Raw genomic sequence first — 16,489 nt, 5'->3', positions numbered from 1 at the left:
CTACTTTTGTTTTTTTTTTTGCATCATTGGACGTTTATCTCAAGAAACAAAACTTCTCACATAACTAGTACATGGTGAGTGCTAGTCAACCCTACTACTTTTTACCCTGATACCTCAACTTGTATTCAGGTCTCCAATGAAACAATAAAATAAGTCTATAATAGCTTTTATGAAAATAACTTATGATTAAGTTGTAGTAAATAAAAATAACTATGAAAATGAAGCAACAGTTATATATGTGAAACAAGCTTTATTACTTAAGAATTAATGAATTAAAGATAAGGAAAGCAGGCAAACATCAGTTTATTTTTCCATTTATTGAGTTGCATTGTTTATCTATTGCTATGCAACAAATTATACTCAAACTTGGTGGCATTAAACAGTAAGCATTTATTCTCTTTTATGTACATTTTAATTATCATATTATTATTATACTGGGGGTACATTGTGACATTTACAAAAGTTCTTATAGTATATCATAGTTGAATTCACCCCCTCCATAATTCTCCTTTATCCTCCTCCCCCCATTCCAAGAATAGTTTCAACAGGTCTCATTTTTGCATTTTCATACGTGAGTACATAATATTTCCATCATATTCACCTCCTACACCCTTTAGTGTCCATGAATCACAAGTTTACAGAAAGCTCTGCTGGGTGATTTGTTCTGACTCTTGTGAGGTCATAGCCAAAAGATTAAAACCAAGGTTGTAGTTTTCTGAAGACCTGACTGGAGGATTTGGTTCCAAGATGGCTCCCTTACAGGGCTGGCAGGTTTATGATTGCTGTGAGAGGCTCCAATTCCTTGACAGGAGGACTTCAATAGAGCTGCTTTCATTATGACAAGGAAAAGGGCTTTCTCTAGAGCCAGTGATTAAAGAGAGATGATGGTGGGAATTACAATATATTTTATTATCAAGTCTTGGAAGCCACACTCTGGCCATTTCTTCAGCATCTTATTGGTTATACCACGGATAGGCCAATTATTCTCAAGATTGTGAAAGTGGATGACCCTGAGTGTGACTAGCTCCTTCACTTCTACTTGTTCACTTGCCTCACCTTAATCCTGACCCTGGTTTATACAAGTCAGCTGCACTTGCTGTTGGAGGAGATTGAATAGGGTATGAGTAGCAGGAAGCAAGAATCACTGGAGGTCATCTTAGAGCTGGCCACCACAAAAACTAAGTACCTGATTAAGTTTCTGATTAGTGAGTGGACTTACACTGGGTCAGTAATTTTCCACTTTGGCGAATGACACGAATCATCCAAGAGAGGTGCTGTCTATGCCTCACCCCTCAGAGACATTGATTTAATTGGTCAGGAGAGGGACAACCATGGCATTAAAAAAAACTGTAAATTATTTTTTTTTTTTTGTAAATTATTTTTATATGCAGTCAGGGATAAGGACACTGTCAGTGAACAAAAAGATTCCTTTGGGGACTTAAGGTCCACACAGAATTTGCCTACCATTATGTCTTGTCAACAACATCTGTTCTTTTCTCCTGGGGCAAGGAGTGTGGGAGGGTTTGAGCGGATAAGGAAGAGCAGTAATTTATTCTCTAACAAACTGTTGCCAAATCCAGAACATGTCTGGCTAACTAGATTATTTCTTTATCACCTGTTCTGCTTGAACTGTTTTGTAAAAGATTGTTAGGAGCAGTCTTAATTCCTCAGTGCTAATATGACTCTTGTGTCTGTTTCAAGACAGATCAAAACAGGCAGGTTGGATGAACAGGAAAGTCCCCACATGAAAATGAGAATAATGGGGATTAGATGAGTTAGACTGGAGTTAGACTGCCTGGCTACTTACATAATAGTAGGGTAGCCATTTGATGGTACACAAATGTACACACCACACACAGAGGCGAAGCTGAGGATAAAATCACTCCCAACTCACAGTTGTAGGGGCCAGTGAAAACTTGTATCTGGTAAACTACTTGGTTGTTGGCTAGTTATCTCTGATCAGTCCTCATACTGATCCATGTGGCAGGAGTCTGGGCTGAACATGATATGAGGAAGGGTGAAGCAGGATTGGAAATGTAGTTCTTATGCAGGGTATTCTATTTTCCCTCAGTACAAATAAACAACAGAATTTCTATATGAAGACTAGCTGTCCTTCCCTAATATTTGGAACTCTTGCTAGAATTTTCATGTTTTCTTCTTATAATTTTCTTGGGGAATGTGAGAAAAGGCAGAGAGCATCATATCTTTGGCAATTAATTGAAGATGTTGGAAAATATCCAAAAAAAAAGAAGATTTGGTATGGGCATGTATTGAAATCACAGTTGTTTCCTCACTCAGTAAATTAAAATGAAAACAATGCAGTTATTTTTAAGTGACAGCAGCCTAACATGCACCTCTAACATAAGCAAGAAAACCCCTACAATGTACGTTGGGTGTGTGCACTGCTATATCCTCTCAGTCTTGCTTAGATCTCAGACACATGCAGATGGAAGAGGGCAAGTTGCTGACAAAACAGGTTTTTCACTTCTGACATTCATTTCAGCTGCAGCAGAGGCTTGGCTGGAGGGCTATTATATTAATAAAATATAACGTCTACCTTCTCAATAGGATTTTAGCAGAGCTCTGCTGTGTGGAAAAGTCTCAAAGGACTAGAGCGTCTCCATCTCATGACAAGGTAGATCACTTCCAATGGGCTCTTGAATGCACATGTACTTGATGGGAGGTGGTGGTGGCTTGAAAGGTGGGGGTCTTTCCATGCTAGGAATAAAACATTGCTCTTTCAATGTTAAGAATGTGAGATGCCTCTTTTTTTTTTAAGGTAGGAGACATATTTGTGAGAAAGGTACATCCTTCAGTTCTCCCAGAATTTTTGCTGGTTTATGCATGTTTTGGTTCATATGTTGAAGACAGAAAAAAAAGATAAACATATACACAAAAACAAACATGATCATATACAAACTCATGTGTAGAACATGTTTGTAGTAGTGAAACTACTCTATGGAACTTGGAGAAGGAAGGAAAAGAAAAGAGAATGATAATCAACAATATCATAAAGTATAACATCTATTTAGGTATAGGATATAAGGATATGTTATGCAATGAAAGCTATTGAAAAATGGGGGGTGGGAGGTAAAAGGGTAAGGGAGAGCAATGGAAAGGGATGAATGGACCAAAGTAAAGTAGACTCACAGCAGGGACACATTGAGAAACCCCTTAGAACATCAACTTAAATATTAATATTGAAGTAGAGGACTGTAAAATTGGTACAGTGTGTGTGTGGGGGGGTACTTCTGGGAGGGGGCGGATGAATAAAGGAAATTAAGGTGAGGGTATATGGTGGATGGACTTCATATACTTATATGGAATAAAACAAAGACACCTCTTGAATTAAGACAGAGAGGGGATTGAGAGGGAGAGATGGCGGGGGCAATCTAGCCAATATACAATATAAGCCTATTTGGAATTGTCACAATGAATCCCCCCTGTACAATGAATATATCCTAATAAAAAATTTAAAAACTAATTTTTGTTAGTTTAAACTTTGTGCTTATTAGTTTTATTAGACATTTGGGTATCATGATTTCAACACTAATTAATATTTATGTGGTATTTTATAGTTTTCAAAGCATTTTTATGTTAGAATTATTTATTTTGTACTTAGGAATTAAGTATTATTGTCACCATTCAACAGGTAAAAACTGAGGTTTTATTTGCTTACTTAAGAAAACCAGATCAATAATTGAAGTCTTCTAACCCATGGCCACTGCCTCTGTATGGAGGGAATTTTTCTCTTACATGGATTAGAACATTCCTCAGGAAAAAAAAAAAAAAACTTAAAATTCAGGGACTTAAGACTGAAGTTTCTCACCTTGCACTGGGTGTGTCACCTCTAACCCCAGTCTTTACTCACGTACTCATGGCTACTGTGAGGTTAAGGTAGGGTGCGAAGTAAAGTTTCTCCTAACCTGAACCCTTGAGTTCATTGGCTAGACAGTCCCTAAATCCCTTTCGTCTGAATCAGTGAACAGTTTTACACATGTCTTTGAACAAAGCACTATTTCATGTAGGCACAGTTCATCTCTGAAATGAATCAAACATCCAGGTTTGTGTGGGGATTACACTCACAAATGTTCTAGTTATCTTGATGGAAATATATCTGTGAGTATCTTTATATCTATGACCCAAATAACCTGCATGATCTGGCAATCTGTAGCATGAGTTGAGGTGGGGGACCTTTCTTTTTTTCTATATAACACAAGCATTTGAATAAATAATGATTAAAAAAAATCAGTTCAGATTTTCCAACTCCAATGTGTTCATTAGTATAAAGTTCTCTAAATCCTTACTACCTGGCTTTTGGATATTTTACAGGAGGTTTAAAATATATCAAAAGGTAGATAAAATTCTAAGACATTTTTACTTTTTTTTTTTTCAGAGAAATTATGAATACCATAAGGTCAAATAGTGGCCAAGCTGTAGCTCTTGGGTAAAACCCCAGAATTTCTAACCACTGGTTTAGTGTTTAATTCACCATGAAACACTACCTGCACATGGTTATAGAGTGTTCAAGGATATTCTGCAACAGGTAGAAGAGTATGTTGTGCAATGGTGATTGTTATATCAGATGGCATAGTAAGCATGACAGATGAGTTGTGTGTGCTATGGAGTTTTCTGTAATCATGGCCTAACTCAGACTCATTGAAAGTACCTGTGTCAGAAAAGAGACTCTTAACTTTACATGCTACTTCATACTGCTGCATGGAGAAGAGCTTTGGAAAACATTTCAACAAGACAAAAAAGGAGGAAACCCAAGCAACTTTCTTTTCCCCTTGGGAAAAAAGGAAAAGGACAGTGAAAGTCCACTCTGATGAAAAGCAGCTGGAAACCTCTTAAAATTACCTTTCTCACTCAATTTCACACTTGAGCATCTGGGCCCAGCTGAGCCCAGGTGGCTCAAAGATGCATGAAAATGAAAAAAAAAATAATAAAGATTAGAAGAAAAATCAGTTTTAGTTTTGAGGTGAGGTGAGGCTCACTTCTCATTTTATGCCCATTGACTTGCTCCATTTGATGAGTGCTATAATCTGAGCAGGCTAATGCAGAGAGGGCTACACAGTCAGGAGTTGTATGCTCAGTCCCGACCATATGAAGCTGGGAAAGGTATACGGCCTCTAGGCTGTGAGCCTTGTTTGCTCCTTAAAATATGAGAAAATGCCATATTGTAATATTGTTTTGCACTATGGAAATATTTTATAAGGAAAAAGTATCCATTCATACATATCTTAGCATTCTACTTACATTTCTTTTTGGTACTGGCACCATTTTCTTACTCCAAGTCCAAACAATACCAAGCAGAAAAACAGCAAAACTGCTATAATCACTGGCCAGGACATCCCGTCTTTGGGCTTATTTACCACAGTACCTGAAAGAGCATAAAGAGAAACGAACTTTAGTGCCAAATTTGCCATCTGGAAATAAAGGATCAATTAAACTCTCTAGGGCTGGCATATAGCTCAGTGGTAGAGTGCTTGCTTAGCATCTATGAGGCCCTGGGTTTGATCCCCAATAGTGCAAAATAAACAAAATGAAAACTGTTTTTCCAACTTGAAACATGTTTTCTCCAAGGGTATGGGAGTGTTCATTGACTATGATGATACTTTGAGGGCATGCCTGTGTCTTCTTATGTAAAAAGTTACTTAAGAGACAATGACTTGATAATTAAGTATCATAGCAGCAATTTTCTATGACTATATTAGCATATATATATTCATATGATGAATATTCACCCTTTTTTTTTAACAAATGAGGACATACTTACACACTATTCTTTCCCTGGCCCCTTTCCTTAAAAAACATTCTTGGAATCCTCTCTGTAGCAGTGCATAGGGACTATTTTCATTCTATTAAATGACTGCTTAATTATCTAATGGATCTAATGTGGATTATGTAATCAGTCCCTTAATGCAATATGGTTGAGTTATTTCAAGCTTTTGTTATTTCTAACAACATCCAATGAGATTTCTTATACATCATAGATATATCTTTAAATAATTAGATTACATAGATCATTTTGGCAACAGTTATTTACATTGATTTTTACCATTATTTCAACTAGATGGTAAACTGTAAGTAGAGACAAACTTTTAATTTCTTTTATTGCCCAGTTTTTATTACTGATCTTTAGTACAGCAAAGCCTCAAAAATAAGACAAAGAACTGATTAGAATATTTGTTATGAGGGGCTGGGATATAACTCAGTAGTGGAACACTTATCTAGTATGTGCAAGACCCTGGATTCAATTCCCAGCACTGTAAAAAATTATTAGTCATGAAATCTTTTGTATGTTTATGTAGTTCGTACTGCAGCCATATGATACTATCATGTTATCACTGACCGTCAGTGCTGAATATTTGTCCTTTTCATGCAACATACATTTGGGAGTTGAGGTCTTCCTGATGTTCACCTTACTCCAGCTTGTAGAAGGAGTTACTGAGGGTACTTGGGAAGTTCATGGAGTCCTACAATATGTTGCCATGTTGTATGTTGTCTATATAGTAACTCGGGAATTCACAGAGCAAACCTCTAGAGTAGCATGATTTACAAAGGGGATGGCCAATTCAGGACTGAATGAAGTTCTGTTGAATCAGGTCAAACTTTACTCTGCTGTACATTGGTATTACAGCAAACTATAACACTTTACATACAAAATTTTGGAGAAATGAAAGACGAAAAGGTTTTAAATAGGTTTTACTTCAATGCCAATAAATTAAGAGTATTGCCTTAAGAATGTCTCGGTGGAGAAGCAGACCTCCAATCTAGTCTGTTTCTAAATTCAGCAGTTCTTTAATGATAGTGAATATCTTAAAGATACTAGTAAGACCTTAGTTTGCAGCTCCATTGCAATAATGTCTATATGATGATGCCCCAATGATCTGAAGACTATAGGACCTTTCATATGAAAAGATGTGACTCTCCAGGTGGAGATTTCACCAGTCAAGTGACTGAAGTGAATGAGTTGATTATGCCTATGAACTGAGAACCATAACTATTATTGAAAGGGTTCTAACTTTATTTAATCTCTTGCTCTCTGATATAAAATAAAGGGCTACATTTGGCACTGACAACATCTTATTAGTCAAATCACAGGACAACTTCTTTGTTCCAACAATCTTTTTCTTGCCTCAAGTTGTGTTTTGAGAGGCCTGAAATGTATCTTGCTATTTTTCACCAGGCTAATTATAATTATTTTTTGTGTGGTGGTATTGGGGTTTGCACTCAGAGCCTCATACTTGTTAGGCTCTTTCACGTGAGCCACACTGCCAACCCTCACCTGGCTAAATCTTACTAATTTTTCATATTTTAATTTAAATATATATTAAGAGCATTTTCTAAATCAGGTCTTTCTGTTAGATTCTGACAATACCTTATCATAGTGATAGAAATTTAATTATATGATTATTTACTTATTTATGTCATCTCTAATAGATTATAGTCTTCAGGAGGTCAAGGTCATCACTGTACACCCAATAATGGTGCATACCTGGTAAGGTACTCAATAAACACTTGATGAATGAACAAAATATAAAATCCTCCCCCAAAGACAAGTGACTCACTGGTGATGTGGTTGTGATTGTTTTTAGTAGCTCCATTGGCAGTTGTGGGGACTTCTGAAAATTCTCTGGTTGTGCTAGTGAAGACATCATCTAGAGATATAAAGGGAATGTCTGAATTTATTCTAATAGTCATTTCAATATGATCAAATGATATAATTGAGTTTCATGTACTACTGGAAACATCTCAATATGAATGACCTTAACATAGTTCTGCTGAGTCTGACTAGATCAAGAAGATGTTCTTATCTTCAATATAATTCTTTTACTAAGGACAAATGTGCAGCAAGACTGGGATATAATAGCTATCAAATGAGTGAAATTTCCTATTGGTTAAAAAAAAGGAGATGCTACACACTTCCAAGTAGCAAAACAATATCTGCTAAAGAATCTCCAAGAAAAATTTTAAGTGGTGTCATGTGTGGCAAAATTCCATAAATGAGGTAATGGAAAGATAAAGCCCTGTCTGTGTCCTTGCAGAATAACAAAGATTCAGTTGATCAAAATACTGATATTCTCTCTACTCCAATGCATTTGAGAAGGTCACTAAAGATTCCTTTGCAACATTAGAAGAAGGCAAATCCATGTTGACTAATCATTCTATTTCCAATGGAAAGTTAAAAATTGAAATGCATTTTTCATGGACATAACTGATGAAAAATGCAATTGTGTAGATGTCATTTTGAAATAGAATAGAGAAAAAGTATAAAGCTTTGTCTCTATCTTCTTTTAGTGCCTGGGACTAATTTTGGTTTCATTCATTGTCATTTTCATTATGAACTTTGAAATACCTTTCTAAAATTGGCTTTATATCAGTTCTTATTTTTCTACCTGTGGGCAAATAAAGAAGATCACTACCTTCTATGTCCTTCAACCTTCCCTATGTACTCACCATGAAATGTTGAGATTGCATCTGTGGTACTGGAAGTATGAGTTTCACTGGGTACCTGTGAAACTGCTAAAGGAAGAAGATATTAGATATATTTTCTGTTCTTGATCATTAACTGAATCTAATAATTATGAAAAAGTACACAAATGATACTTAGAGAAATATCACTGAACTGCACTGAAATATACATTAGTCTCAAAATAAAGTTAGACATGACAGAATGATGGTGTTTCAGATGTCTCTAATTGGGAAATTTTTTATCATAATCACTTATCTGGTTTAAAGCTGTCTTTCCAAAATTCATGTGTTTTTAGTATGATAGAATTAAGAGAAGGGGCCTGTAAGAGGTAACTAGAGATTAAAGCTCTTTTATAAAAGGTTTCACACAGTGTTCCACCTTACCCTTCCCCCTTCTGCCATATGAAGATGTAGCAAGAAGACCTTGATCTTAAATTTCCCAGTCTCAGAACAATGAGAAAATAAATTTATTTTCTTTATAAAATACTTAATCTTATTCTGTTATAGCTACACAAATGGACTAAAGTAGTCACTTAGAAACAGGAAGAAGGAATGGAAGACAAACACTAAGAGAAATTCCTCCAGCCAAAGATGAATCATAGGAATAGGAGAAAATGAAAGCCTTGATGTGTTATGGTGGCCTTAAGTCAAGAAAAGATGCAAGTAGGACTTTGAAGGCCTTGATAGAAGATGCATGAAGGAAGAAAATATTTTGTATTGTGGGTCAGGTGACATTCTTGCTTGACTTTCAAAAGTGAACTGACTCAGCAATTACCAGACTTCTATGACTACAGGCCTTCTTAGCTGCTGGGTTATCCCTTTAAGACAAAGGGAGACAAACTTGTGGATGGCAGAAAACTCAGGTATTACATATAGCTTCTGAAATGGACCTATCAACTCATCTAATTGTTCCATCTCTTGAAAGAAAGATTCACTTCTTGGCATACATCTGGTTTTGATAACAGACTCCCAATGTAATGTGAAATAAAATAACTACAGTAGGATATGGTTTCAATCAGTAGAAACAGAAATGTTCTATGCTCATTTATTTAAAACATTAACATATATAATGCTCCTAATTAAAGACCTTCTTGTGTGCCAAGACAAAAATAAATGAAGAAAGTCAAAATTAGATAAACATTAAAAAGCACTCTGCCCCCTGCTTTCTTGCAGTCTCCCCTAGATGTGACAGCAGCAGCAGCTGCTGATAGAGGTATGTGATCAGGACCTTCTGAAGAGTGCAAGTCAGTGATTTCTAGAGACTAATCACAGGACAACCTGTCATATACAGCTATCTGAGACTGAGTTAGTTAAGAAGATGTTCCTACTTTCAATATAATTCTGTGATCCTACTTGACTAATTTTTTGTTCTATACAGAGCATCAAGATCTATAGATGATGAAACTGAGCATTTTTTAAAGCTCATGTTTAATGCTTAAGACATTAGCCAGGAATCTGATTGACAAAGAGCAACAGCTAATTAAAAAGCAATTGAAAGCTGGTCTAGATTTAGGTAAAATAATAAAGAAGGCAGTTTGTTCTGGATAACCAAATAATCTTTTCCTTAATAGTGTGCTTCTTTAACTTCTTACTTCTGCAACTTGATGTCTTTACTTAGCATCTCTTCAAGATATGTTTAGAAGAAAGAATGCGACAAATTAATTTATGCTATGGTTAAAATGTTGAGCATCAATTTAAGGCACATAGGCATTTAAAACCAAAAAGATTTTCCATTTTGGAATGATGGGAAAAAGGATGGAAACCATTTTCCTCCCAATAACAAATTAGTACAGGAACCAGAGGGAAATGAAGAAAATGGATACTCAGATTCAGACTCCAACAAAACAAAGACAAACTATACCAAGGAACACAATGAAGCCCACAACAACAGTCTGAAAGAAGAAATCCTGCAAGTAATCAATGAGAATTTCATAGAGATGATACTGGATATGGTCAACCAAAATATACAGGAGACACTCAAGAAATTCCAAGACACAAAAATAAAGAATATGAGAAAGTACAAGAACAAATAAAAGAAACCATAGGAGCCCTGAATAAACATCAAAGTGAAACAAAGAACACCATAAATAGAGAGAAAAATGAACTCAAGATGAAAATTGACAATATGAAAGAGGAAGTAACCTATAATATGGAAAACCTCAGAAAAAAGAATGAAACAGAAATACAAAACACAATGGAAGGCCAATCCAGCAGACTAGAACAAGCAGAAGACAGAACCTCAGAACTTGAAGATGAAATGGAAATTAAAAGAAAAACTGAAGAACTGCTAGGCAGACAACTCAAGACCTGTGAAAAGAATATGCAAGAATTCACTGACTATCAAAAGACCAAACCTGAGAATCATGGGCATTGAAGAAGAAGAGGTGCAAGCAAAAGGAATTAGTAATATATTCAACAAGATAATAACAGAAAATTTCCCAAATCTAGAGAAAACTATGCCCATTCAGGTACAGGAAGCCTCTAGGACACCAAACAGACTCGACCAAAATAGAACTACCCCATGCCATATTATTATTAAAACAACAAGCACAGAGACTAGAGAAAGAATATTGAAGGCTATAAGAGAGAAAAAACAAACAACATACAAAGGTAAAACCATCAAAATCACAGCAGATTTCTCAATGAAAACCTTAAAAGCAAGAAGAGCATGGAGTGAGGTCCTCTGGGCACTGAATGAAAATAACTTCAACCCTAGGATACTCTACCCAGCAAAACTATCATTCAAAATAGAGGGAGCAATAAAAGTCTTCTGTGATGAGCAGAAACTAAAACAATATATGACAACCAAGCCACCACTACAAAAGAGTCTTGAAGAAATTCTGCACACAGAAAGTGAAAGCAAACAAAACCATGAAAAGGCAGGCAGTACCAAACTACAGGAGAAACAAGGCAAGAAAGTAGAGAGTAATATCGATTTAGTTGCACACAATCAATCCCTTAAACAACTGACACAACTAAATGACAGAAATCACCACATACCTATCAATACTAACATTGAATGTTAATGGACTTAATTCCCCCCATCAAAAGACAAACTGGATTAAAAAGGAAGATCCAACAATTTGTTGCTTACAGGAGACCCATCTCATCCACAGAAACAAGCATAGGTTTAGGATGAAAGGCTGGAAGAAGATTTACCAAGCCAATGGTCCCCCAAAACAGGCAGGAGTAACAATACTTATCTGGACAAAGCAGACTTCAAACCTACATTGATCAAATGAGATAAAGAAGGTCATGCCATACTAATAAAAGGGGAAATACACCAAAAGGAAATAACAATTATCAACTTATATGCACCCAATGTCAGTGCACCCAATTTCATCAAACATACTCTGAAGGACCTAAAAACATATATAAACTCCAATACAGTGTTAGTGGGAGACTTTAATATCCCCCATCACCAATAGATAGCTCATCCAAACAAAAAATCAATAAAGAAATCCTCGATCTAAATCATATCATAGATCAAATGGACCTAACTGAGGTCTACAGAACATTTCATCCAACTTCTACACAATATACATTCTTCTCAGCAGCCCATGGAACCTTCTCCAAAATTGATTATATCCTAGGGCACAAAGCAAGCCTCAGCAAATATAAGAAAATAGAAATAATACCATACATTCTATCAGATCATAATGCATTAAAACTAGAACTTAACAACAAAAATAATAGCAAAAAACATGCAAACAGTTGGAAACTGAAGAACACATTGCTCAATGATCAATGGGTCATTGATGAAATAAAAGAAGAAATTAAAAGGTTCCTGGAAGTTAATGAAAATGAAAACATGGCCTACCAGAACCTATAGGACACAGCAAAGGCAATCCTGAGAGGAAAGTTTATAGCCATGAGCACATATATTAAAAGGACAGAAAGATCTCTAATCAATGACCTAATGATACATCTCAAACTCCTAGAAAAACAAGAACAAGCAAATCTTAAAACAAACAGAAGGAGAGAAATAATAAAAATAAGAGCTGAAATCAATGAAATAGAAATGAAAAAAACTATACAAAGAATTAATGAAACAAAAAGTTGGTTCTTTGAAAAAATAAACAAGATCAACAGATCCCTGGCAAACCTGACTAAAATGAGGAGAGAAAAAAACCCAAATCGATAAAATCAGAAATGCAAAAGGGGATATAAAAACTAACACCATGGAAATCCACAAAATCATCAGAGACTACTTTGAGAACCTATATTCTAATAAATTTGAAAATCTTGAAGAAATGGACAGATTTCTAGATATTTATGATCATTCAAAATTGAACCAAGAGGACATTAATCACCTGAATAGATCTATAACACAAAATGAAATTGAAGCAGCAATAAAGAATCTCCCAAAAAGAAAAGTCCAGGACCTGATGGATTCTCTGCTCAGTTTGAACAGACATTTAAAGAAGAACTAATACTAACTCTCCTTAAACTGTTCCACAAAATAGAAAGGGAAGGAAAACTGCCTAATTCATTTTATGAAGCCAGTATTACACTCATCCCCAAACCAGGCAAAGACACTTCCGAAAAGGAGAATTATAGGCCAATCTCCTTAATGAACATCAATGCAAAAATACTCAATAAAATAATGGCAAACTGAATTCAACAACACATCAGAAAGATCATTTACCACGACCAAGTTGGTTTCATCCCAGGAATGCAGGGGTGGTTCAACATCCTCAGATCTACAAATGTAATACAGCACATTAATAGAAGCAAAGACAAAAACCACTTGATCATCTCAATAGATGCAGAAAAATCCTTCGACAAGATCCAACACCATTTTATGATAAAAGCTCTAAGAAAACTAGGAATAAAAGGAAAGTACCTCAACATTATAAAAGCTATATATGACAAACTTACAGCCAACATCATACTTAATGGTGAAAAACTGAAACCATTTCCCCTAAAAATAGGAACAAGACAAGGATGCCTACTACCTCCACTCCTGTTCAACATAGTGCTGGAATTCCTAGTCAGAGCAATTAGGCAAAAAGAAGAAATAAAAGGAATACAAATAGGTAAAGAAACTGTCAAAATATCCTTATTTGCAGGTGATATGATTCTATACCTTAAAGACCAAAAAAAAAAAAAAAAAAAAAAACTCTACCCAAAAACTCCTAGACACCATCAACAGCTATAGCAAGGTGGCAGGATATAAAATCAACATACAAAAATCATTAGCTTTTCTATACACTAATAATGAACAAACTGAGACAGAATATATGAGAACAATTCCATTTACAATAGCCTCAAAAAAAATCAAATACCTAGGAATAAACTTAACAAAGGATGTGAATGACCTCTACAAGGAGAACTACAAACCCCTGAAGAAAGAGATTTAGGAAGACTACAGAAGGTGGAGAGATCTTCCATGCTCATGGATTGGTAGAATCAACATAGTAAAAATGGCTATACTACTGAAAGCAATCTACATGTTTAATGCAATTCATATCAAAATCCCAATGACATTCATCAAAGAGACTGAAAAATCTACCTTAAAATTCATTTGGAAACACAAGACACCACAAATAGCCAAGGCAATACTCAGCAAAAAGAGCAATGCTGGAGGTATCACAATACCTGACTTCAAACTATATTTCAAAGCAATAGCAATAAAAACAACATGGTACTGGTACAAAAACAGACATGAAGACCAGTGGAACAGAATAGAGGATCTGGGTATGAATCCACACAACTATACCCACCTTACTTTTGACAAAGGCACTAAAAATATACGATGGAGAAAAGATAGCCTCTTCAACAAAAGTAGTTGGGAAGAGTGGCTAGTTGTCTGCAAAAAACTGAGATTAGATCCAGATTTATCACCCTGTACTAGTATCAACTCAAAATGGATCAAGGACCTTAATATCAGACCCCAAACTCTAAAGTTGGTACAGGAAAGAGTAGGAAACACTTTGGAAGTAATAGGTATAGGCAAGGACTTCCTCTATAGAACCCCAGCGGCTCAGCAACTAAGAGAAAGTATAGACAAATGGGACTTCATAAAACTAAAAAGCTTCTGCACAACAAAAGAAATGGTCTCTAAACTGAAGAGATCACCCACAGAATTGGAGAAAATATTTGCCAGCTACACATCAGACAAAGGACTGATAACCAGAAGATATAGAGAACTCAAAAAACTAAACTCCCCCAAAATTAATGAACCAGTAAAGAAATGGGCAAGTGAACTAAACAGAACTTTCTCAAAAGAAGTAATTCAAATGGCCAAAAAAACACATGAAAAAATTCTCACCATCTCTAGTCATAAAGGAAATGCAAATCAAAACCACACTAAGATTCCATCTCACCCCTGTTAGAATAGCCACAATTAGAAACACCACCACCAACAGGTGTTGGTGAGGATGTGGGGAAAAATGAACCCATTTACAGTGCTGGTGGGAATGCAATCTAGTACAACCACTCTGGTAAAAAATTTGGAGTCTTCTTAAAAATCTAAACATAGATCTACCATATGATCCAGCAATCCCACTCCTGGGGATATACCCAAAAGAATGTGACACAGGTTACTCCAGAGGCACTTGCACACCCATGTTTACTGCAGCACTATTCACAATAGCCAAGTTATGGAAACAGCCAAGATGCCCCACTACTGATGAATGGATTAAGAAAATGTGGTATTTATACACAATGGAATTTTACTCAGCCATAAAGAAGAATGAAATCTTATCATTTGCAAGTAAATGGATGGAACTGGAGAACATCATTCTGAGCAAGGTTAGCCAGGCCGAGAAAATCAATAATTGTATGTTTTCCCTCATATGTAGACTTTAGATCAAGGGCAAATACAGCAAGGTGATTGGACTTTGGTCACATGATAAGGTGAGAGCACACAAGGGAAGTATAAGGATAGGTAAGAAACCCAAAATACATGATAATATTTGATATCCTCAATGCAAAGGAACTAATGCAGAAACTAAAGTCACAGAGGCCAATAGGAGAAGGGAATCAGGAACTAGAGAAAAGGTCAGTTCAAGAAGAATCAATTTAAAATTTAACACATTTGTACATGGAAGCAATGCTAGGAATCTCCCTGTATAGCTATCCTTATCTCAACTAGCAAAAACACTTTGTCCTTATTGTTTATACTTTCTCTTCCACAAAATTAGACATAAGGGGAGAACAGTTTCTGCCTGGAAGCAAGGGGGTAGAGAGGGAGAGGGAGGATGTGGTGGGGAGAAATGACCCAAGCGTTGTATGCACATATGAATAAATGAAAAAAAATAAATAAATGAAAATAAAAACAAAAACAAACAAATAAACAAAAAGATTTTCCACTTCGTGTTTGCTCTCAGTGAATTAATATGAAACATTCTGTCATAATTTGGCAAGTAAGCACCAATAAATAGGCTTTTTACTAAATACAGACAGTCAGTCTTTTATGGTTAATAATGGTTAATATTGATTTTCCCTAAACAAAATAGTTAAACATAACACAAATTCAGGAGATGATAATGTCATCAGCCCAATACAACCAAGTGGCAAAAATATCAGTATTTAAAATTATGCGAACTGGGAGTGGTGGCCTACACCCATAATTCCAGTTAATCAGGAGTTGGAGACAGGAGGATCACAACTTTGAGGCCAGCCCAAGCAAAGTTAATGAGATTTTATCCTCAGAACAAAAGGGCTGGGAGTATAGATTGCTAGGTAAGTACAGGCCCCTGGTCTGATCCCCACTACCACAAGAAACAAAACAAAATCTATGCAATTTATTTGATCATTTCATAAAATTTATTTTTAGATGTCTACAAGTTTTCCAAGTGTAAAAAGACTGTTCAATACAATTCATAATAAACTGAGAGTATAAAATACAATTTGGAAAAGTAGAGAGTTATTTTCTACTTTTGGATTTAAGAGCTGTTGTTTTAAGTCTGTTAAAATTTAGTGGTGGTGAGATAGGTGAAGAAAAACAAATTTCCATATTATGGATTCAACATGTCTGAGCATACTTAAGTATTGTGAAAGAGAA

At 35.6% G+C, this 16,489-nt stretch overlaps 1 protein-coding gene across 2 annotated transcripts in view; it reads right to left on the bottom strand.

Moving 5' to 3' along the window:
- Nucleotides 1-298: 298 nt before the first annotated feature.
- The window catches only part of Cd96 (CD96 molecule), an 88,858-nt gene continuing 72,667 nt past the window's right edge, over nucleotides 299-16,489 (bottom strand). The window contains exons 11-14 of one of the 2 annotated variants that reach the window (XM_020156240.2): nucleotides 8,464-8,529; nucleotides 7,575-7,664; nucleotides 5,260-5,383; nucleotides 299-2,718 (exon numbers count right to left, since the gene is read on the bottom strand). In XM_020156240.2, coding sequence (XP_020011829.2) covers nucleotides 2,610-2,718; nucleotides 5,260-5,383; nucleotides 7,575-7,664; nucleotides 8,464-8,529 — 389 coding nt within the window. In that variant the 3' untranslated portion in view covers nucleotides 299-2,609. The remainder of the gene's footprint in view (nucleotides 2,719-5,259; nucleotides 5,384-7,574; nucleotides 7,665-8,463; nucleotides 8,530-16,489) is intronic. The other variant, XM_074073070.1, reaches the window with a different exon arrangement.

This window comes from Castor canadensis, chromosome 5 (genome assembly GCF_047511655.1).
Source record: "Castor canadensis chromosome 5, mCasCan1.hap1v2, whole genome shotgun sequence".
NCBI classification, from domain to species: domain Eukaryota; kingdom Metazoa; phylum Chordata; class Mammalia; order Rodentia; family Castoridae; genus Castor; species Castor canadensis.
The sequence above is the reverse complement of the archived record's forward strand: the minus strand, read 5'-3'. Positions and strand labels throughout refer to the sequence as shown.